The sequence below is a fragment of the Scyliorhinus canicula genome, chromosome 27 (assembly GCF_902713615.1).
Source record: "Scyliorhinus canicula chromosome 27, sScyCan1.1, whole genome shotgun sequence".
In the NCBI taxonomy this organism is placed as follows: Eukaryota; Metazoa; Chordata; class Chondrichthyes; order Carcharhiniformes; family Scyliorhinidae; genus Scyliorhinus; species Scyliorhinus canicula.
In genome coordinates, this window is record NC_052172.1 from 2,882,930 (window position 1) to 2,906,473 (window position 23,544).

At 53.6% G+C, this 23,544-nt stretch overlaps 1 protein-coding gene across 2 annotated transcripts in view; it reads right to left on the reverse strand.

Annotated features, from left to right (window-relative positions):
- LOC119957801 (metastasis-associated protein MTA1-like) overlaps positions 1-23,544 on the reverse strand; it is a 159,951-nt gene that overhangs the window by 83,587 nt on the left and 52,820 nt on the right. For both annotated transcript variants that reach the window (XM_038785910.1, XM_038785909.1), the window contains exon 3: positions 3,873-3,966. In XM_038785910.1, coding sequence (XP_038641838.1) covers positions 3,873-3,966 — 94 coding nt within the window. The remainder of the gene's footprint in view (positions 1-3,872; positions 3,967-23,544) is intronic.

Here is a 23,544-nt window from a genome sequence, read left to right on the forward strand (position 1 = left end):
GACTGGGGGTGGGGGGGGGGAGAGCGCTGCGGGGGGGAGAGAGCGCTGCGGGTTGGGGGGGGGGAGAGAGGGCTGCGGGGTTGGGGGGGGGGGGAGAGAGCGCTGCGGGGTTGGGGGGGGAGAGAGCGCTGCAGGGTTGGGGGGGGGAGAGAGGGCTGCGGGGTTGGGGGAGAGAGCGCTGCGGGGTTGGGGGAGAGAGCGCTGCGGGGTTGGGGGATGAGAGCGCTGCGGGGTGGGGGAGAGGCGCTGCGGGGTTGGGGGGAGAGAGGCTGCGGGGGTGGGGGGGGAGAGAGGGCTGCGGGGTTGGGGGGGAGAGCAGGGCTGCGGGTTGGGGGGAGAGCGCTGCGGGGTTGGGGGAGAGAGCGCTGCGGGGTTGGGGGGAGAGAGGCTGCGGGGTTGGGGGAGAGAGCGCTGCGGGGTTGGGGGAGAGAGCGCTGCGGGGTTGGGGGAGAGAGCGCTGCGGGGTTGGGGGAGAGAGCGCTGCGGGGTTGGGGGAGAGAGCGCTGCGGGGTTGGGGGAGAGAGGGCTGCGGGGTTGGGGGAGAGAGCGCTGCGGGGTTGGGGGAGAGAGCGCTGCGGGGTTGGGGGGGAGAGAGCGCTGCGGGGTTGGGGGAGAGAGCGCTGCGGGGTTGGGGGAGAGAGCGCTGCGGGGTTGGGGGGGGAGAGCGCTGCGGGGTTGGGGGGAGAGAGCGCTGCGGGGTTGGGGGAGAGAGCGCTGCGGGGTTGGGGGGAGAGAGCGCTGCGGGGTTGGGGGAGAGAGCGCTGCGGGGTTGGGGGAGAGAGCGCTGCGGGGTTGGGGGAGAGAGCGCTGCGGGGTTGGGGGAGGAGAGCGCTGCGGGGTTGGGGGAGAGAGCGCTGCGGGGTTGGGGGAAGAGCGCGCTGCGGGGTTGGGGGAGAGAGGCTGCGGGGTTGGGGGAGATGAGCGCTGCGGGGTTGGGGGAGAGAGCGCTGCGGGGTTGGGGGAGAGAGCGCTGCGGGGTTGGGGGGAGAGAGCGCTGCGGGGTTGGGGGAGAGAGCGCTGCGGGGGTTGGGGGAGAGAGCGCTGCGGGGTTGGGGGAGAGAGCGCTGCGGGGTTGGGGAGGAGAGCGCTGCGGGGTTGGGGGGAGAGAGGCGCTGCGGGGTTGGGGGAGAGAGCGCTGCGGGGTTGGGGGAGAGAGCGCTGCGGGGTTGGGGGAGAGAGGGCTGCGGGGTTGGGGGAGAGAGCGCTGCGGGGTTGGGGGAGAGAGCGCTGCGGGGTTGGGGGAGAGAGCGCTGCGGGGTTGGGGGAGAGAGGCTGCGGGGTTGGGGGAGAGAGCGCTGCGGGGTTGGGGGAGAGAGCGCTGCGGGGTTGGGGGAGAGAGCGCTGCGGGGTTGGGGGGAGAGAGCGCTGCGGGGGGTTGGGGGAGAGAGCGCTGCGGGGTTGGGGGCGGGGAGAGGGCTGCGGGGTTGGGGGGAGGGAGCGCTGCGGGGTTGGGGGGAGAGCGCGCTGCGGGGTTGGGGGGAGAGCGCGCTGCGGGGTTGGGGGAGAGAGGGCAGAGAGCACAGGGGGGGAAAGGGAAGAGAGCGCGGGGGGGGAAGGGAAGAGAGCGCGGGGGGGGGAAGGGAAGAGAGCGCGGGGGGGGGGGGAAGAAGAGAGCGCGGGGGGGGGAAGGGAAGAGAGCGCGGGGGGGGAAGGGAAGAGAGCGCGGGGGGGGAAGGGAAGAGAGCGGGGGGGGAAGGGAAGAGAGCGGGGGGGGAAGGGAGAGAGAGCGGGGGGGAAGGGAAGAGAGCGCGGGGGGGAAGGGAAGAGAGCGCGGGGGGGAAGGGAAGAGAGCGCGGGGGGAAGGGAAGAGAGCGCGGGGGGGAAGGGAAGAGAGCGGGGGGGAAGGGAAGAGAGCGCGGGGGGGGAAGGGAAGAGAGCGCGGGGGGGAAGGGAAGAGAGCGCGGGGGGGAAGGGGGGGGAAGGGAAGAGAGCGCGGGGGGGAAGGGGGAAGAGAGCGGGGGGGGAAGGGAAGAGAGCGCGGGGGGGAAGGGAGGAAGAGAGCGCGGGGGGAAGGGAAGAGAGCGCGGGGGGGAAGGGAAGAGAGCGCGGGGGGAAGGGAAGGAAGAGAGCGCGGGGGGGAAGGGAAGAGAGCGCGGGGGGGAAGGGAAGAGAGCGCGGGGGGGAAGGGAAGAGAGCGCGGGGGGGAAGGGAAGAGAGCGCGGGGGGGAAGGGAAGAGAGCGCGGGGGGGAAGGGAAGAGAGCGCGGGGGGGGGAAGGGAAGAGAGAGGCGGGGGGGAAGGGAAGAGAGCGCGGGGGGGAAGGGAAGAGAGCGCGGGGGGGAAGGGAGAGAGAGCGCGGGGGGGAAGGGAAGAGAGCGCGGGGGGGGAAGGGAAGAGAGCGCGGGGGGAAGGGAAGAGAGCGCGGGGGGGAAGGGAAGAGAGCGCGGGGGGGAAGGGAAGAGAGCGCGGGGGGGGAAGGGAAGAGAGAGCGGGGGGGGAGGGAAGAGAGCGCGGGGGGGGTGGAAGGGAAGAGAGCGGGGGGGAAGGGAAGAGAGAGCGGGGGGGAAGGGAAGAGAGCGGGGGGGGGAAGGGCAGAGAGCGGGGGGGGGAAGGGAAGAGAGGCGGGGGGGGAAGGAAGAGAGCGCGGGGGGAGGGAAGAGAGCGCGGGGGGAGGGAAGAGAGCGGGGGGGGGGGAAGGGAAGAGAGCGCGGGGGGGGGGAGGGGAAGAGAGCGCGGGGGGGAGGGAGAGAGAGCGGGGGGGAGGGAGAGAGAGCGGGGGGGAGGGAGAGAGAGCGGGGGGGGGAGGGAAGAGAGCGCGGGGGGGAGGGAGAGAGCGCGGGGGGGAGGGAAGAGAGCGCGGGGGGGGGAAGGGAGAGGCGCGGGGGGGAAGGGAAGAGAGCGCGGGGGGGAGGGAAGAGAGCGCGGGGGGGGAAGGGAAGAGAGCGCGGGGGGGGAAGGGAAGAGAGCGCGGGGGGGAAGGGAAGAGAGCGCGGGGGGGAGGGAAGAGAGCGCGGGGGGGGGGGAAGAGAGCACGGGGGGAGGGAAGAGAGCGCGGGGGGGAGGGAAGAGAGCGCGGGGGGGAGGGAAGAGAGCGCGGGGGGGAGGGAAAGAGAGCGCGGGGGGGAGGGAAGAGAGCGCGGGGGGGAGGGAAGAGAGCGCGGGGGGGAGGGAAGAGAGCGCGGGGGGGGGAGGGAAGAGAGCGCGGGGGGGGGGCGGGGAGTTTATTCTCAACCGCCCGCTGAAATGGCAGAGAATGCCAGCCAGTTTATAGGCAATTAAGGATGGGCAATACACAACCCAAAGATGTGCAGGGTAGGTGGATTGGCAACGCTAAACTGCCCCTTAACTGGAAAAAATAATTGGGTACTCTAAATTTATTTTTTAAAAAGGAATGGGCAATAAACGCTGCCCCAGCCAGTGACATCCACTTCCCCTGAACGATAAAAAAAAACTGCAGCTTTTCACTGTCTGGAAAACAAAGTTCACTTCCACCATCCTTCCCCACTGCCCAGCTCAGGTGCCTCTGCCATTCTCCCTCCAGGAAGTGGAATAATCATTTTCGTAATAAATATGCGCAGTGACCTAACTGGTGAGGGTGGGCACGGTAACACTGGCCTACTTCACCATTACACATCGCCAAACACCAGTGTACTAATTACACCACAAAACCGACAGCTTCCAAGTTAAAACTCTCAAAAACACCCCAATCTCATTTTACATGATTTGTTTCAACAAATTGTGGCACTCACTCCAACAATTACTCAGGTCACCACTTCTATCTGTGGTGCAGTGCACTGGGTATTAAATAAAAACACAGAGGGGAAAACAAACAGTTCGTTTGGGGCAAAACTCATTGCCCCTTTTCTTAGTTTGAACAAAGACAGTACACGCACAAGGATTAAGCAAGTCAGCAATAACAACAAAAAGACTTACTTGCATGCTTGTCTGCCAATCCGATAAGGGTGCTTGGTATATCTCGCCTTCTGTAGAAGCAAACCACTTTCGCTTCGACATTGCCATTTGCAGTCTGTAATTGGTGAAAACACACGAGACGTCTGTTAGTCACAGCGTACCTACTCCACTCAAAACTAGCAGAGAGCATGTGGACACCAACCTCTACGAAAGAGAGCAGACCACATCGGGCCTGAATGGCAATAATTCATTCTCTCATTTATCCCCACGGACTTCTCAACTTGTCTTACCAACTCCATTTGAAAAAGCGAAGTCCATCTTTGTGCTGGCATTTTTGTCAGTGGATTATTTAGCATGTTGGCACCAATGTAAAAGAGGCAGCATTATTCTTCGCCCGAATGGGAGCAGCTTATCGCTTCAACTCTGCCACCAATGCCAGACCTGTACCCACCGGTGCCTCGCTCTGCTGTACACCTCCAATGACATTCCAGTCCAAGTGGACAGAGACAGGCTTGGCGTTGCTCCCGGTTGAAGAAAACACGGTCAGCGTTACCCGGTCATTGAAATGTCACTGGCACCAGGGAGGAGGGGAGTGACAGGACCACTAAATTACTCTTCAACAATTGAAGGAGTGAGGGTTTCACGGTTGAGATATTTGAGAAGAGAGCACTGAATATTCGGGGAAAGAGCAGACTCAAATCCTCAATATCAGAAATCCAATAACACGGCTCAAGGTTCCGGGAACACGGGTCCACCTCCATCAGCATCAAGGACAGACTGCAAATCCCATCAGAATGACAATACCCGAATGGATCAGAAAAAATGAACCAGATGTATAGCACAGTGTGGCACTGGCGTGTACAAGGCTGGCATTAGTGGCAGAGATTTGAAGAGATCAAATTTGCTAACATTTGGGCAAAGAATGGTTCAATCTCTTGCACATCAGTGCCAACATGCTAAATAAACCAGTGACAACTGTGGTGTCCTGTTTGAATGCAAGCCGAGTTCCCTGCTCCCAACTTCAGCTGCCAATGCCCACCTCCATAACATCACCCACCACCACCTCCAGTATCTGGACTGCAGAATTTGGGCATTGTGGTGAGACCGTCCTGAAGAAAATGTATGCAGAAGATGCCTCCCATGGTGGCTCAGTGGTTAGCACTGCTGTCTCACAGCTCCAGGGATCCGGATTCGATTCCAACCTTGGGTGGAGTTTGCACGTCCTCCCAGTGTCTTTCCTCTTTGCGTTTCCTCCCACAGTCCAAAGCGTGCAGGTGAGGTGGACTGGATGTGATAAATTGGCCCGAGGACGGCAGACACAACGCAGACCCAGGCACCATGGCCTAGAAGACTGTCCATGGTGGGGAAAAGCAGAATAGAAGTGTGGTAATAATGGGGGAAATCGATAATTAGGGGGAATAAGTGTCCTCTGCAGCCAAGAACGAGAATCCCAAAGGCACTGCCTACTCAGTGGCAGACTAAGGGAACTCTCACGATGGCTGGAGAAGAAGTTGGAAAGGGAGGGGTCCGTCTTGAAACAAACGACATACCTGGAACAGGAAGGAGGTATTGTTGAAAGAGCATCGCAAGTTAACTTCCAACTTTAAAACAGAACCTCAAAAATCTCTGGATTTCTGCCCTGACCAAGTGTAAATTGGCACAAAAGCAGTTAAGGTCAGTAGAATTAAGGTGAGGTTAAAGAACTGGTGTGGGAAAGACGGGGGGGGGGGGGGGGGGGGGGGGGGGTGTCCTTGGGACCAGTTCTGGGACAGGATGTAGCTATGCCAATATGACAGGGTCCACCTGAATCAAGATGGGGCCCAGAATACTAGCGACGGGTAAATAGTGAAGTGGTAAAAGGATTTAAATTATTACACCAAGAAACGCCAGGAGCCTAAATGTAAAAAGGACAGCAGAACTTTGAAGAGATTGAAGGACATTGGTGACAAGGCAAGAAAAAGATCCATAAAATAGGAATCTAAAAGAACAATTAAACATAGAGAGGAAACCCTATTAAGTGAAAATGTCTGTTTGCGCAGCACAATGATGCAGTGGTTAGCACTGCTGCCTACGGCGCTGAGGACACGGGTTCGAATCCCGGCTCCCTATGGAGGTTACACATTCTCCCATGTCTGCGTGGGTCTCACCCCCTCAACCCAAAAAGATGTGCAGGGTAGGTGGATTGGCCACGCTAAATTGCCCCTTTATTGGGGAAAGAAAATAATTGGGTACTCCAAATTTGTAAAATAAAATGTTAAAATGTCTGCCCACGGTGTCTTTATGGGATGAACCAGACATAATGGGGATTACCGAGACATGGCCACAGAAAAATAAGCCCCAGAAATAAAGAGAAACGGATCAATCACATTAATTGGTGTGGTCCACAGACCATCAAATATACTCCACCGAAAGGAAAGAAGTGAACACCAGAGACATCACGGATGAATACAGACATGATCTGTGGGTTATGAAAGAGGCTTAGATCAATTCGATAGACAGTAACAGCAGGGGAGTGCATGGTAAGTATGGGGGATGCAAGGTTTAGCCTGCAGGCCTTGGGAGGTTCAACCAGATCGTAGAGCTTTATTTGGAAGATGCTAACACTCCAGGCCGGAATGTTTGACTGCCCGTCTGTCCTCACAAACGGATGATCACGTTCTGCAATCATCGTCTTAAAGTACTGCTGTTCAGCTCCAAGGCGGCTTTTGAGGATTAACTAAAAACACTAAGAATTCACTGCATTCCTCTGCGTTTAAATCAAAGCTCCCTGACACAATCAACAGTACAGCAAAATAAACCATTAATGAACAATAGTCAATACGTCAGACATTCCGATGGTTGTCATTCGCTATGTATCAGCGAATCTCAGCTTCTGCTTTACAGTACTTCCTGTGAGCTCTGTTGTCTTTGGCTTGGTGTGAACATTGTTGGTGGTCATCTTGACCAAAGTTGACACACGTTGACTCAGTGTTTGATTGCCAATTGAGGAGCTGTTTTCCCCAATTGGTTGGATTGGTGCCAGCCAGGCTCTCGGGAAGGTCCAGGTCGTCTCTTGGCACTGCTGGATTTGGCCAGTTCTGCCTCTGGCGGATTGGTCCTCGTACGGTGTAGGAGACCGATCCTGTCTGTGCCAGGCTGGTGGCAGGAATCCACTTTTCACTTGTGGTGTAATTTCTTGCCAGAACTTCCTTGACCCTGGCGAGAAACACGATATTTCGCCTTGCTCTCCCACATGACCTGACCCTGCTGCTTTTTCCTCAAACATTTATTTTGTCTTGGGTGGTTTTACCAAACCGAATGCTGTGCGCAGTTGACGTTTAGCCATCAGAAACTTGTGTTGTCGAGTTCCTGTACGCGAGCAGGAATTGACGCGGTACAGTAGCACAATTTTAGAATCATCATAGAATGCAGTGCAGAATGAGGCCACTCAGCCAATCGAGTCTGCACCTGCCCTTACAAAGAGCACCCCATTGACGCCCACGTATCTACCCCATCCCCATAACCCAGTAACCCCCACTTAACATTTTTTGGACACTAAGGGCAATTTAACATGGCCAATCAACCTAACGAGTGGGCAGCACAAGTGGATAGCACTGTGACTTCACAGTGCCGGGGTCCCAGCTTCGAATCCCTGCTGGGTCACTGTCTGTGTGGAGTCTGCACGTTCTCCCCGTGTCTGCGTGGGTTTCCTCCGGGTGCTCCGGTTTCCTCCCACAGTCCAAAGACATGCAGGTTAGGTGGATTAGCCATGCTAAATTGTCCTTTGTGTCCAAAAAGGTTAGATGGGGTTATTGGGTTAGGGGGATAGGGTGGAAGTGAGGGCTTAAGTGGGTTGGTGCAGACTCGATGGGCTGTATGGCCTCCTTCTGCCCTGTATGTTCAATGTAACCCGCACATCTTTGCAACGTGGGAGGAAACCGGGCAGCCGGAGGAAACCCACGCAGACACGGGGGGAACGTGCAAACTCCGCACAGACAGTGACCCTGCCGGGAATCGAACCTGGGACCCTGGAGCTGTGAAGCAATTGTGCTAACCACATGCTACCACGCGACCCAATGTTGCTTCACTGCGCCAGGGACTAGGTTCGATTCCCGGCTTGGGTCACTGCCTGTGTGGAGTTTTCACTATCTCCCCGTGTCTGCGTGGGTTTCCTCCGGGTGCTCCGGTTTCCTCCCACAGTCAAAAGATGTGCAGGTTCGGGGATTAGCCATGATAAATTGCTCTTTAGTGACCAACGGTTAGGTGGGGTTGATGGGTTACAGGGAAGGGTGGAGGTGTGGGCTGAAAAGGGCACTTTCAGGAGCCTGTGTAGACTTGATGGGCGAATGGCCTCCTTCTGCACTGTAAATTCTATGACTCAACGTTTAGATAATGAGCCTTTTTCTCTGGTTACCTTTAACAAATGTTCCATTGTATCGTATGGACAAAAAATGTTCTGCCAGCCCATTTGTGGCAGGGTGATGAGAAGTGGACCGGATGTGTTGAATGAGATATCTACATCGGTCCATTATCGCTCACCAGTTGTTCAGGGTAACCGAATCTGAAGGTTTCATTCATTCAATCTGATAATTGTTTTCTCCGAAGATGCCGACTTCATGTTGACCTCAGGCCATTTCGAATGAGCGAGCAGAATGAGAAAAAGTGCTCCCCTCAAAACGGTCAGCGTAATCAACATGTACCATTGCCAGGCCTCTTCTATCCATTCCCACAGATGCAACAGGAGTAACGACGGCAGGTTCTGCACTTTCGCACTAGACTGTCACATTCCCGCCTTCTCCTTGATTTTGACATCTCATCCTGGCCACCAAAATAGCTCCTGGCTATCACCTTCATCCGTACAATAGCCATGGCCTCAAATTGGTTTAATATACATTTTCTTAATAATGGTGGAATGATGCCTTCATTCTCCAAGAGGTAACCTTCTTACATAGAATTTACAGTGCAGAAGGCAGCCATTCGGCCCATCGAGTCTGCACCGGCTCCTGGAAAGAGCACCCTACCCAAGGTTAACACCTCCACCCTATCCCCATAACCCAGTAACCCCATAACCCAGTAACCCCATAACCTAGTAACCCCACCCAACACTAAGGGCAATTTTGTACACCAAGGGTAATTTATCATGGCCAATCACCTAACCTGCACATCTTTGGACTGTAGGAGGAAACCAGAGCACCCGGAGGAAACCCACGCACACACGGGGAGGATGAGCAGACTCCGCACAGACAGTGACCCAAGCCGGAATTGAACCTGGGACCCTGGAGCTGTGAAGAGACAGTGCTATCCACAATGCTAACGTGCTGCCCTTGTACAGACAACTCAAGTCTTTGGGTAGAATATGGCTTTAACCCAGGGTTTGCTCCTGAAGTCTTGCCTCTAAGCACTATGTCCATAACCTCGGACAGTGCTGGAACCCCTCTGGTATGCCTCTTCACCTGTCCTGCGGTTCCAGGGGTTATCTAAGTTGCTCAAAGTCGAAAATATCTCCAGACTAACTGCTTATCAAACTATTTGGTACGGGCAGTTGGGAGAGTCCATCTGTGTTCCCAGAAAGGTTTGGCTGACGGTACCAGATCGTGTGTGTGTGTTTTGACACAATGGCTACTTCTACATTCTGCCATTAGAAATCCTGGTATGAGGTCCTAAATCGCTGTTAGTGGACGACGGTCCACGGTGAATTTCCTCTATTTTAATTGAAAGGTTTAATTCCAAAAATGATTCCTGGGGCTCCTTTATCTGTGCATAATTGCTTTTGGCTTTATAAAAATTCCTCAATGAAAAGGCCATCGCCTTCTCTTCACCTGTGAGCATTATCTGGGGAAACACTGCCGCAAGCCCATAAGATGGTGTGTCACATGCAGTTACAAGACTAAATTTGGATCAAAATGCGTCAGGTCTTCCGACTTGAGTAGCGCCTGTTGGACTTGCACAAATGCCCTTTCACATTCACCCCCACCTATTTTTTATTTTCATGTGGAGATGCCGGCGTTGGACTGGGGTGGGCACAGTAATAAAGTCTTACAACACTAGGTTAAAGTCCAACAGGTTTGTTTCGAATCACTAGCTTTCTGAGCGCAGCTCCTTCATCACCTTCACCTGATTCACCTCCGAAAGTGATTCGAAACAAACCTGTTGGACTTAAGCCTGATTTTTTTTTTTCTCCCAAAACCTGCTTCTTTCTGTCGAAAGGCCGAACAGTCCAAAGATGTGCGGGTTAGGTGGATTGGCCATGCTAAATTGCCCGTAGTGTCCTAAAAAGTAAGGTTAAGGGGGGAGTTGTTGGGTTACGGGTATAGGGTGGATACGTGGGTTTGAGTAGGGTGATCATGGCTCGGCACAACATCGAGGGCCGAAGGGCCTGTTCTGTGCTGTACTGTTCTATGTTCTATGAAAACAAGGCACAGCCCAAGCTCAGCCAGTTTCCCTTTTGCGATTTCTAACACGCCCAGCTCTAAATCTGTTGCTGCAGGGTACTTGCTACTCATTGCTACCAAGTTCATTTCAGGCGGAGCGGGCATCTGTACAAGATTGTTTCCTTCAGATTTTTCAGTTCCTCCGGCGTATACAACCCTTGTTTGCCTCCCCCATCGCCAGCTTTCACGTCACGACAACTTATTTATTATTTCTTCGGGGGCCAACGAACGATGTTCGGCCTTTTTTTTTTAAAAAGGGGACGTACAAACACTGTTCGCCTACCTCGTGTGGCGGATTCAGGATAGAGTCTGCTCGCCGTGAGGGTTCAACCACAGCACAGAGCTTTATTTAGATGTTAAGACTACAGGCTGCGGTGTTAGACTGCCCGTCTGCCCACGCAAACGGCCAATGACGGAATCTCTGGCGACCTCAAACAATCGTTCACTTTAAGTGCCCTTGTTCAGCTACAAAGCTGACTGAGGAAACACTAAAAAGACTATGAATACCCAACAATAAAAGGAGGGCAGGAGTGAAGTCGCAGAGGAATTGTGGAAGTAAATTTTTTTCTCTTTTTTAAAAATAAATTTAGAGTGCCCAATTTATTTTTTCCAATTAAGAACCAATTTAGTGTGGCCAATCCACCTATCCCGCACATCTTTGGACTGTGGGAGGAAACCGGAGCACCCGGAGGAAACCCACGCACACAGGGGGAGGACGTGCAGACTCCACACAGACAGTGACCCAGCCGGGAATCGAACCTGGGACCCTGGAGCTGTGAAGCATTTATGCTAACCACCATGCTACCCTGCTGCCCAGGTTAGGTGGGCAGGTTAGGTGGATTGGCCATGATTAATAGCCCTTAGTGTCCAAAATTGCCCTTAGTGTTGGGTGGGGTTACTGGGTTATTGGGATCGGGGGAGGTGTTGACCATGGGTAGGGTGCTCTTTCCAAGAGCTGGTGCAGACTCAATGGGCCGAATGGCCTCCTTCTGCACTGTGAATTCTATATCTTATCGAATTCGTCGTGGCAATCTGGAGAGTAGACAGCAGTAATGCATATGTAATTTATCTAGATTTTTAAAAGGCCTTCGATAGGGTGTTCCAGAATGGACAGATGCATATGGTGAGAGAGTGCGCAGTCAGGGTACACTTGCGAGAATGGATCTTTTTTTTTCCCCCTGAAAGAGCACTTCACCCAAGCTCCTTCCCCTGCCCTGTCCCATTAACCCCTTAATTTAACCTGCGCATCTTTTGACACAAAGGGCCAATTTACCATGGCCAATCCACGCACAATTTTGGATTGTGGGAGGGAACCGGAGCACTCGGAGGAAACCCACGCAGACACGAGGAGAACGTGCAGACTCCACAGTCAACGGAGGTCGGAATTCAACCCGGGTCCCTGGCGATGTGAGGCGATATTGTGCCACCGTGTCGCCTTGTTAGCTGGTTTCAGGACAGACAGTAGAGAGGGTGAGAGAGTGAGAGTAAAGAATCAGAGTGGCAGAAGGTTGGAAGTTGCAGTGCACAAGGATATGGGCTGGGATCACTGCTGGTCGCAATTTACACTTGGACATTGGAAACAGAAACAATTTCTAAGTTTGCAGATTACACCAGATTGAGCCGAATAGTCAATACAGGGAGACAGTGGCATAGTGGCATTGTCACTGGACTGGTGATCCAGAGACCCAGGGTAATACTCTGGGATCCCGGGTTCGAATCCTGCCAGATGGTGGAAATTGAATCCAAAAAGATATCTGGAATTAAAAGTCTAATGATGACCCTGAAACCATTGTAGATTGTCGTAAAAACCCATCTGGTTCCACCAACGTCCTGTTAGTGAAAGAAATCTGCCACCCTTACCCAGTTTGGCCGACATGCGAGTTCAGATCCACAGCAATGTGCGTTCCCCCACCGTGTCTGCGCGTGTTTCCTCCGGGTGCTCCGGTTTCCTCCCACAGTCCAAAGATGTACAGGTTAGGTGGATTGGCCATGCTAAATTGCCCTTAGTGACCAAAATTGCCCTTAGTGTTGGGTGAGGTTACTGGGTTATGGGGATAGGATGGAGGTGAGGGCTTGGGTAGGGTGCTCTTTCCAAGAGCCAGTGCAGATTCGATGGGCTGTATGGCCTCTGTAATGAACTCCAATTGGCTTTATTGGTTGGCCAATTGGAGTATGAGCTCCCTCAATGATAGCTCATTGAGGGGGCCCATATAATCACCTGTGTAGGCTTTGTGAGCCAGTCTTTAGTTGACTGGACTGCTAGCAGCGCTGTTCGTAGCTGCTCCTGTAATATCGTTATTGTAAATAAATATTGGTGTGGTGACGGAACTCCTGCCTCCCGTGGATTACTACAGCCTCCACTGTAAATTCTATAAAAGACCTCTGAAACAAGCTCACAAAGCTTTGACTTACACAGGGGTACGAGGCAGGGGTGCCCGCTGTCGCCGCTGCTGTTTGCGCTGGCCATAGAGCCATTGGCGATGGCTCTCAGGGGGTCGGCAGAGTGTCAGGGGATAATGAGGGGCATAGGGAGCATCGGATGTCACTCTATGCTGATGATCTCTTGCTCTATGTTTCAGATCCATTGGAGAGTATGGGAAGGATTGTGGGCCTGTTGGGGAGGTTTGGAGGGTTGTTGGGATACAAGCTGAATGTAGGGAAAAGCGAGGTATTCCTGGTGAATGAGCTGGCACAGCGGGCTAATTAAGGGGGATGCCATTTACAGTAGCAAGGGATAAGTTTATGTACTTGGGGATTCAGGTAGCGAGGGAATGGACGGGGCTCCTAAGTTAAGCTTAACGAAGCTGGTGGAGGAGGCCAGGGAGGATCTTAAGAGATGGGATACCTGCACTTAACATTGGCAGGGAGGGTCCAAGTGGTGAAAATGAATATTCTGCAGAGGTTCTGGTTTATCTTTCAGGCTCTCCCGATCTTTATACCAAAGGCCTTTTTTTGGAAAGTGGACATGATCATTTTGGACTTTGTTTGGGGCGGGGAAGGTGGCGAGGGTGGGGAGGACCCTGCTACAGAGGCAGAGGCAGCTGCGGGGGGTTGGCGTTGCTGAACTTGCATCATTATTATTGGGCGGCGAATGTGGACAAGGTGCGGCGGTGGTGGGAAGGAGAAGGGGTAGAGTGGGTTAGGATAGTGGAGCTTAACGAAGCTGGTGGAGGAGGCCAGGGAGGATCTTAAGAGATCGGCACTTAATGTTGACGGGGAGGATCCAAGTGGTGAAAGAGGAGGAATCTTGTAGGGGGTCTAGTTTGAGGGCTATGGCAACGGCAGCAGTGCCAATGGCTCCGAGTAGGTATTCAGGGAACCCAGTGGTTCAGCCCACGGTGAAGATATGGAATCAGCTGAGGAGGCATTTTTGGGTGGAAGGGATGCCGTTGCTAAAGCCGCTGTGAGTGAATCCGGGGGGGGGGGGTCTGGAAGGGATTCCCTAGATTGCCGGGATACACTCTGCTGGAGCGACTGCTGCTTCCAGATGTGGAAGGAGAGGGAATATATAGAGAGGGAAGGAGTGGGGATATATACAAGTGGCTGGGGAAGCAGGGAGGCGAGCGGGTGGTGAAGGTCAAGGAGAAATGGGAAGCGGAGTTGGGAATGGAGATCAATTGCGGTGTATGGAGTGAGGCACTGAGTAGGGTAAACGGGACCTCCTCTTGTGCAAGGATGAGCCTGATACAGTTTAAGGTGGTGCACAGGGTGCATATGACTCGGGCAAGAATGAGTGGGTTCTTCCAGGGGGCAGAAGATGAGTGTGAAAGGTGTGGGCAGGGGCCAGCGAATCACACGCACATGTTTTGGGGTTGTGAAAAATTGGGAAGATTCTGGGCGGGAGTGTTCGCGATCTTAACCAGGTTAGTGGAGGTGGGAGTGGACCCGGACCCTTTGGTGGCGATATTTGGGGTTTCAGAGAAGCCGGAGCTCATGGAGAGGAGGACGGCCAATGTCTTGGCCTTCGCCTGATTGCACGGCGACGAATTGTGCTGGAGTGGCAGTCGGCATCGCCACCGGGGGTAGCAGCTTGGTTTGGTGACCTGTACGACTTCCTGCGGTTGGAGAAGATAAAGTATGAGTTATGGGGCTCAGCAGGGGTGTTTGAGAAAAGGTGGGGGATGTTTGTGACCGTGTTTGAGGAGCTGTTCATCGCAGGGGGGTGGGGGTTATGGGGGTGGGGGGGGGTGATGGGGAGGGGGTTGAAGGAGCAAAATCTGTACAAACTGTATAGTTGATTGTTGGGAAGAATGTTTCCCGGGGTGTTTATTTGCTGCAACCTACTTTGATACAGGTCAGGTCATGCCTAACGAATTTCATGGAATTTTTTGAGGACATTACCAGAGCGGTATATAACGGGGAGCCAATGGATGTGGTATATCTGGATTTCCAGAAAGCCTTTGACAAGGTGCCACACAAAAGGTTGCTGCATGAGATAAAGATGCATGGCATTAAGGGTAAAGTAGTAGCATGGATAGAGGATTGGTTAATTAATAGAAAGCAAAGAGTGGGATTAATTGGTGTTTCTCTGGTTGGCAATCAGTAGCTAGTGGTATCCCTCAGGGATCAGTGTTGGGCCCACAATTGTTCACAACTTACATGGATGATTTGGAGTTGGGGACCAAGGGCAATGTGTCCAAGGTTGCAGATGACACTAAGATGAGTGGTAAAGCAAAAAGTGCAGAGGATACTGGAAGTCTGCAGAGGGATTTGGATAGGTTAAGTGAATGGGCTAGGGTTTGGCAGATGGAAACAATGTTGACAAATGTGAGGTTATCTATTTTGGTAGGCATAACAGCAAAAGGGATTATTATTTAAATGATAAAATATTAAAACATGCTGCTGTGCAGAGAGACCTGGGTGTGCTAGTGCATGAGTCACAGAAGGTTGGTTTACAGCTGCAACAGGTGATTAAGAAGGCAAATGGAATTTGTCCTTCATTGCTAGAGGGATGGAGTTTAAGACTAGAGAGGTTATGCTGCAATTGTATAAGGTGTTAGTGAGGCCACACCTGGAGTATTGTGTTCAGGTTTGGTCTCCTTACTTGAGAAAGGACGTACTGGCGCTGGATGGTGTGCAGAGGAGATCACTCGGTTAATCCCAGAGCTGAAGGGGTTGGATTATGAGGAGAGGTTGAGTAGACTGGGACTGTACTTGTTAGAATTTAGAAGGATGAGGGGGGATCTTATAGAAACATATAAAATTATGAAGGGAATAGATAGGATAGATGCGGGCAAGTTGTTTCCACTGGCGGGTGAAAGCAGAACTAGGGGGCATAGCCTCAAAATAAGGGAAAGTGGATTTAGGACTGAGTTTAGGAGGAACTTCTTCACCCAAACGGTTGTGAATCTATGGAATTCTTTGCCCAGTGAAGCAGTTGAGGCTCCTTCATTAAATGTTTTTAAGATAAAGATAGATCGTTTTTTGAAGGATAAAGGGATTAAGGGTTATGGTGTTCGGGCCGGAAAGTGGAACTGAGTCCACAAAAGATCAGTCATAAGAACATAAGAACTAGGAGCAGGAGTCGGCCATCTGGCCCCTCGAGCCTGCTCCACCATTCAATTAGATCATGGCTGATCTTTTGTGGACTCAGCTCCACTTCCCGGCCCGAACACCATAACCCTTAATCCCTTTATTCTTCAAAAAACTATCTATCTTTACCTTAAAAACATTTAATGAAGGAGCCTCAACTGCTTCACTGGGCAAGGAATTCCATAGATTCACAACCCTTTGGGTGAAGTCACAACCCTTTGGGTGAAGACCTCATTGAATGGCGGAGCAGGCTCGAGGGGCCAGATGGCCTACTACTGCTCCTAATTCTTCTGATTACTATGTACCGGCCACCATCAGCTGATGAATCAGCACTCCTTTACGTTGAACCACTTGGGAAAAGTACTGAGGGTGGCACGGGCACAGAACATACTTGGGGGGGGGGGGGGTTCAATGCCCATCACCAAAATTGGCTGGGGAGCACCACTTCTGATGAATCCCTAAAGGACATAGCTGCTAGACTGTGTCTGCGACAGGTGGTGAGAACCAACAAGAGAAAAACATATTGACCTCACCCTCACCAAACTGCCTGCCGCAGGTGCATCTGTCCATGACAGTATCAGTAGAAGTGACCACCGCACAGTCCCTGTGGGCACAAGTCCCGTCTTCACATTGAGGGTACCCTCCATCGAGTTGCGTGGCACTTCCACCGATCTAAAGGGGATAGATTCAGAACAGGACCAGCAGTTCAAGACTGGGCATCCATGAGGCGCTGTGGGCCATCAACAGCAGCAGAATTGTACTCCGCCACAATCTGTAACCTCATGACCCTGCATATCCCACACTCTACCATAACCACCAAGTCAGAGTGAAGAGTGCAGGACAGCATGCCAGGAGCAGCAGCACCTAAAAATGAGGCATCAACCTGGTGAAGCTCCAACACAGGACTACTTGGGTGTCAAACAGCATAAGCAGTAAGTGATGGACAGAGCTAAGCGATTTCACAACAAACGCATCATATCGAAGCTCTGCAGTCCTGCCACATCCAGCCGTGAAATATGGTGGACAATTCAAAAACTCACTGGAGGAAGGTTCGCAAATATCCCCACCCTCAATATTGGAGGAGCCCAGCACATATGTGCAAAAGATAAGGCTGAAACATTCGCCACAATCGTCAACCAGAAGTGCCGAGTGGATGATCCATCTCTGTCTCCTATGGAGGTCCCCAGCATTACAGATGTCAGTCTTTAGCTAATTCAATTCACCCCACGTGATATCAAGCAACGGCCAAAGGCACTGGAAACTGCTATGGCCCTGACAATATTCCAGCAGATAGTACAGCAATAGTACAGCTACAACACTGGCATCTATCCAACAATGTGGACAATTGCCCAGGTATGTCCTGTACACAAAAAGCAGGACAAATCCAACCCGGTCAATTACCACCCTATTGGTCAAATCTCAATCATCAGTAAAGTGATGGTATAGGCCATCAACAGTGCTTTCAAGCGGCACTTACTTTGCAATAACTCAGCTCCTGACCTCATTACAGCCTTGGTTCAAACATGGACAAAAGAGCTGAACCCTAGAGGTGAGGTGAGAATGACTGCTTTGACATCAAGGCAGCATTTGATTGGGTGTGGCATCAAGGATCCCTAGCTAAACTGGAGTCAATGGAAATCAGGAGGGAAACTCTCTGCTGGTTGGCATCATACCTAGCACAAGGGAAGATGCTTGTGGTTGTTGGAATCCATCATCTCAGTCCTGGACAAGATTGCAGGAGTTCCTCAGGGTAGTGTCCTAGGCCCAACCACCTTCAGCTGCTTCATCAATAACCTTCCTTCCAACATAAATGGGGGAATATTTGCGGACAATTGCAAAATGCTCAGAACCATTCGCAACTCCTCAGATAATGAAGCAGTCCACATGCAAATGCAGCAAGACCTGGACGATATCCAGGTTTGGGCTGACAAGTGGCAAGTAACATCAAGTGCCAGGCAATGACCATCCCCAATAAGAGAGAATCAAACCATCCTCCCTTGACATTCAATGGCATTACCATCGCTGAATCCCTCACCAGCAACATCCCGGGGGGTTACCATTGATCAGAAACTGAACTGGACCCAGCCATATAAATACTGTGGCTACCAAGAGCAGGTCAGAGGCTAGGAATCCTGCGGCGAGTAACTCACCTCCTGACCCCAAAGCCTGTCCACCATCTACAAGGCACAAGTCAGGAGTGCAATGGAATACTCTCCACTTGCCTGGATGAGCGCAGCTCCAACAACACTCAAGAAGCTCAACACCATCCAGGATAAAGCAGCTCCGCTTCATCAGCACCCCATCCACCACCTTCAACATTCACTCCCTCCACCACCGACAGTCAGTGGCAGCCATGTACACCATCTGCAAAATGGGCTGCAGCAACTCACCAAGGCTCCTTAGACAACACCTGACAAACTGACGGACACTATCATCTAGAACAACAAGAGCAGCAGATACCTAGGAAGCCCGGCACATGATAGTTCTCCTGCAAGGGGCCTCACGGTAGCATGGTGGTTAGCATCAATGCTTCACAGCTCCAGGGTCCCAGGTTCGATTCCCGGCTGGGTCACTGTCTGTGTGGAGTCTGCACGTCCTCCCCGTGTGTGCGTGGGTTTCCTCCGGGTGCTCCGGTTTCCTCCCACAGTCCAAAGATGTGCGGGTTAGGTGGATTGGCCATGCTAAATTGCCCGTAGTGTAAGGTAATGGGGGGATTGTTGGGTTACGGGTATACGAGTTACGTGGGTTTAAGTAGGGTGATCATTGCTCGGCACAACATCGAGGGCCGAAGGGCCTGTTCTGTGCTGTACTGTTCTATTCTAAGTCACTCACCATCCTCACTTGGAAATATATAGGCTATTCCTTCGCGGTCACTGGGTCAAACTCCCCCCTAACAGCACTGTGCGGGGATGTATTTCAGGTGTAACTAGGCAAGCAGATGAGGGAGAAGGTGTTCGAGAATTACAATGGTAGATTTAGATGACAAAAGATAGGAAACAATCACTGGCATGCAGTGGTTGGGCTGAATAGTCTCCTTCAGTGCTCAGTGTCCTACATAGGCAGCAGGGTAGCATGGTGGTTAGCATAAATGCTTCACAGCTCCAGGGTCCCAGGTTCGATTCCCGGCTGGGTCACTGTCTGTGTGGAGTCTGCACGTCCTCCCCCTGTGTGCGTGGGTTTCCTCCGGGTGCTCCGGTTTCCTCCCACAGTCCAAAGATGTGCGGGTTAGGTGGATTGGCCATGCTAAATTGCCCATAGTGTCCTAATAAAAGTAAGGTTAAGGGGGGGGGTTGTTGGGTTACGGGTATAGGGTGGATACGTGGGTTTGAGTAGGGTGATCATGGCTCGGCACAACATTGAGGGCCGAAGGGCCTGTTCTGTGCTGTACTGTTCTATGTTCTATAATCCAATGTAACCCACTCGCCCACCTTCCCCTTGAAAGTCAAATCTGTGTCACTGTCATCTCCCGACTTGATTATTCCAATGCTCTCCTGGCTGACCTGTAAACCTCAGCCCATCTGAAACTCTACTCCCTGCATCCTACCCCAAACCGTCCTTTCTTATCTCAGATCCGGTTTTATTTCGCCAAGTATGTCAGATCTGCCTCTAATGCATCACACCTCCTGCCTTAGCAATTCATACATTCGCTACATCTATAATGATTCTTTGGAGAGGGTACAGAAGCAGTTTACTGGGATGTTGACTGGTATGGTGGGCATTAGCTATGAGGAGAGGTTAGATAAACTCGGTCTGTTCTCACTGGAACGACAGAGGGTAAGAGGCGACCGGATAGAGGTCTACAAGATTATGAGTGGCATGGCCAGAGTGGATAGGCAGATGTTCTTTCCTAGGCTGAGAGAGTCCAGTACTACGGGACATAGGTTTAAACTGCACGGGCAAAAGTTTAGAATAGATGTACGAGGCAGGTTTGTTTTTAAAACAGAGGGTGATAAATATATGGAATGTGCTGCCTGGGGAGGTGGTGGAAGCAGGTATGATGTGGGGTCTTGTTAAAAATTACCACCCATTTAACCACCTCCTGTTTTTCTTTTAAGCCATTGCTCTTCCTCTCGCTCATGTTGGCTACTTCTTAACACTAGAACGCAAGAACTGACTTCCGGTGGCGGCGATGCGGAGCTAAGCCGCATGTTCGGCAGCTCCCGCTAGAAACGGTCTTTTGGGCTCTTTTTAGGGCCCCCAGCGGTGCTTGATCGACGATTCCCGACGTGGGAAGGGGTCTGCAGTAGATCCCCAGGGTTCTATGGTCCGGACCAGGAGTGGGGCGAGCAGAAAAGCGGTGGCAGCGCCTCTGGAAAAGCGGGGGAAGGAAAACGGCGGCCGGTGGAGCCCTCGAGGAGTGGAGGCAGTGGACGCAGGAGCAGCAGGAGACTCTTCAGCGCTGCTTTCGGGAGCTTAAGGTGGAGCTGCTGAAGGCTACCACCGGTAAGCTGCTGGAGACTCAGACAGCCCAGGGGGCCGCAATCCGGGAGCTGCAGCAGCAGGCCTCCGAAAGAGAGGATCAGGCCGCGGCCCTCGCGGGGAAGGTGGAGATGCACGAGGCGCTCCATTAAAAAGTGGCAGGAGCGGTTCGAGGAGACGGAGAACCGGTCGCGGCGGAAAAATTTACGGATCCTGGGCCTCACGGAGGGGCTGGAGGGGTCGGACCTGGCGGCCTATGTGGTCGTTTTGCAGAACTTGCTGATGGGAGCTGGGTCCTTCCAGGGCCCCTAGAGCTGGAGGGGGGCCCACAGAATACTAGCCAGGAGGCCTAAGCCGAACGAGCCGCCGCGGGCGGTGCTGGGGCGGTTCCACCGGTTTGTTGACAGGGAGTGCGTGCTTCGGTGGGCCAAGAAGGAGCGGAGCAGCAAGTGGGAGAACATGGTGGTGCGGATCTACCAGGACTGGAGTGTGGAGGTGGCTAAGCGGAGGGCAGGGTACAACCGGACGAAGGCGGTGCTCCACAGACAGAGTGTGAAGTTTGGCATGTTGCAGCCGGCGCGTCTGTGGGTCACCTACAAGGACCGGCACCATTATTTTGAGTCCCCGGAGGAGGCGTGGGCCTTTGTGCAGGCCGAGAAATTGGACTCAAACTGAGGGTCTGGGATGGGGGTTTTGTATTTAAATGTAACTGTGTCTATTTTTTTGGAGGGGGGGGGGTTCTCTTTTTCATGCTGGATGTGTGTTGGCTTCAGGGTGGGTGGGGCGATGTCTTTTTGTATGGGTCTGGTGGACGGGTTCAGGCAGGGAGGTACACTGGGAGTGCTGGGAGCTGGTGGTGGGGACCGGCAATGGGAGCTGCCCTAGAGGAGGCGGGGTTGGGCAGGGTGAAAGCACGGGCTTTCCTCTTGTCGGGGTGATGGGGGCGGGGTCGGGGCTGAGAAGCGCGGGCCTTTGCTTGTTTTTATTTTCCCGTGCAAGAGCGGGGGGGGGGGGGGGGGGGGGGGGGGGGGGGTTATGCAGCGCATGTTGGGCCGCATTCCGGATCTGGAGGCGGGGGGCCTGATCATTTGGGGGGGGGGGATCCCTGGAGGTTTGCGAGGGCCAGGGAGTACTCGTTTTTCTCCCACATGCATAAGGCCTATTCCAGGATCGATTTTTTTTGTCCTGAGTGGACCTCGGGCTGGGAGAGGAGAGGGACCAGCGCCTGCTCTGGCGCTTGGAGGTGGGGCTGCTGGCAGACGAGGTGGTGGGCGGGAGGGTTCGGGGGTGTATTGAGAGATATCTTGAGGCCAACGATAACGGGGAGGTCCGAGTGGGGACGGTCTGGGAGGCATTGAAGGGAGTGATTAGAGGGGAGTTGATTTCCATCCGAACCCATAGGGAGAGGGGAGAGCAGAGAGAGAGGGAGAGATTGGTGGGGGAGATGGTGAGGGTGGACAGGAGATATGCGGAGGCTCCGGAGGAGGGATTGCTGGGGGAGAGGCGTAGCCTTCAGGCCAGGTTCGATCCACTGACAACCAGAAAGGCGGAAGCTCAGTGGAGGAAAGCACAGGGGGCGGTGTATGAACACGGGGAGAAGGCGAGTAGGATGCTGGCACACCAGCTCCGAAAGCGAGACGCGGCCAGGGAGATTGGGGGAGTGAAGGATAGAGATGGGACGGTGGTGCGGAGGGGGGTAGACGTTAATGGGGTCTTTAATGACTTTTATGGGGAATTGTACCGGTCTGAACCCTCGGTGGAAAGGGGATGGGGCGCTTCTTGGACAAGCTGCGATTTCCGAAGGTGGAGGCGGGGCAGGTGGAAGGGGAAGGCGCCGGGGCCGGATGGGTTTCCGGCCGAATTTAAAATGTATGCGGACATATTGGGCCCCCTGTTGGTTCGGACCTTTAACGAGGCAAGGGAGGGGGGGGGGCTTTGCCCCCAACTATGTCACGGGTGCTGATTTCCTTGATCCTTAAGCGGGACAAGGACCCCCTGCAGTGTGGGTCATATAAGCCGATCTCGCTGCTAAATGTAGGCGCCAAGCTGTTGGCGAAGATCTTAGCTACAAGGATAGAGGATTGTGTGCCGGGGGTCATTCACGAGGACCAGATGGGGTTTGTAACGGGAAGGCAGTTGAATACCAACATATGAAGGCTTCTGAATGTCATTATGATGCCGGCTGTGGAAGGGGAGGCGGAGATAGTGGTGGCATTAGACGTGGAGAAGGCAGGGCAGCACGGTGGCGCAGTGAGTAGCACTGCTGCCTCACGGCGCCGAGGTCCCAGGTTCGATCCCGGCTCTGGGTCACTGTCCGTGTGGAGTTTGCACATTCTCCCCGTGTTTGCGTGGGTTTCGCCCCCACAACCCAAAAAGGTGCAAGCTAGGTGGATTGGCCACTCTAAATTGCCCCTTAATTGGAAAAATGATTGGGTACACTAAATTTATAAAAAAAAAAAGACGTGGAGAAGGCCTTTGATAGGGTTGAGTGGGGGTATCTGTGGGAGGTGTTGGAAAGGTTTGGGGAGGGGTTTGTCCGTTGGGTGAGGCTGCTTTATGAGGCCCCGATGGCGAGTGTAGCCACGAATAGGAGGAGGTCGGCTGCACCGGGGGACGAAACAGGGGTCTCCCCTGTCCCCCTTGCGTTGGCAATTGAGCCCCTGGCCATGGCGTTGAGGGAGTCGGGGAACTGGAGGGGCCTGGTGCGGTGTGGGGAGGAGCATCGAGTGTCGCTTTATGCGGACGACCTGTTGCTGTATGTGGTGGATTCGGTGGGGGGAATGCCGGAGGTTATGAGGATTCTCAGCGAATTTGGGGGCTGTTCTGGGTATAAGCTCAACCTGGGTAAGAGCGAGCTGTTCGTTGTGCACCCGGGGGATCAGGAGGGAGGGGGATTGGTAGGTTCCCGCTGAAAAGGGCAGGGAGGAGCTTTAGGTACCTGGGAGTCCAGGTGGCAAGTGCTGGGGGGCCCTGTACACGCTTAACCTCAAGGCTGGTGGAGCAAATGGAGGAGGAGTTTAAAAGGTGGGATATGTTATCGTTGTCGCTGGCGGGTAGGGTGCAATCCGTCAAGATGACGGTGCTCCCGAGGTTTTTGTTCCTGTTCCAGTGCCTTCCATCCTTATCCCGAAGGCCTTTTTTAGGAGGGTTAACAGGAGTATTACGGGATTTGTATGGGCGCATGGGACTCCGAGGGTGAGAAGGGTGTTTTTGGAGCGGGGCAGGGATAGGGGGGGCTGGCGCTGCCCAACCTCTGTGGGTACTATTGGGCTGCCAACACAGCGATGATGCGTAAGTGGGTAATGGACGGGGAAGGGGCAGCATGGAAGAGG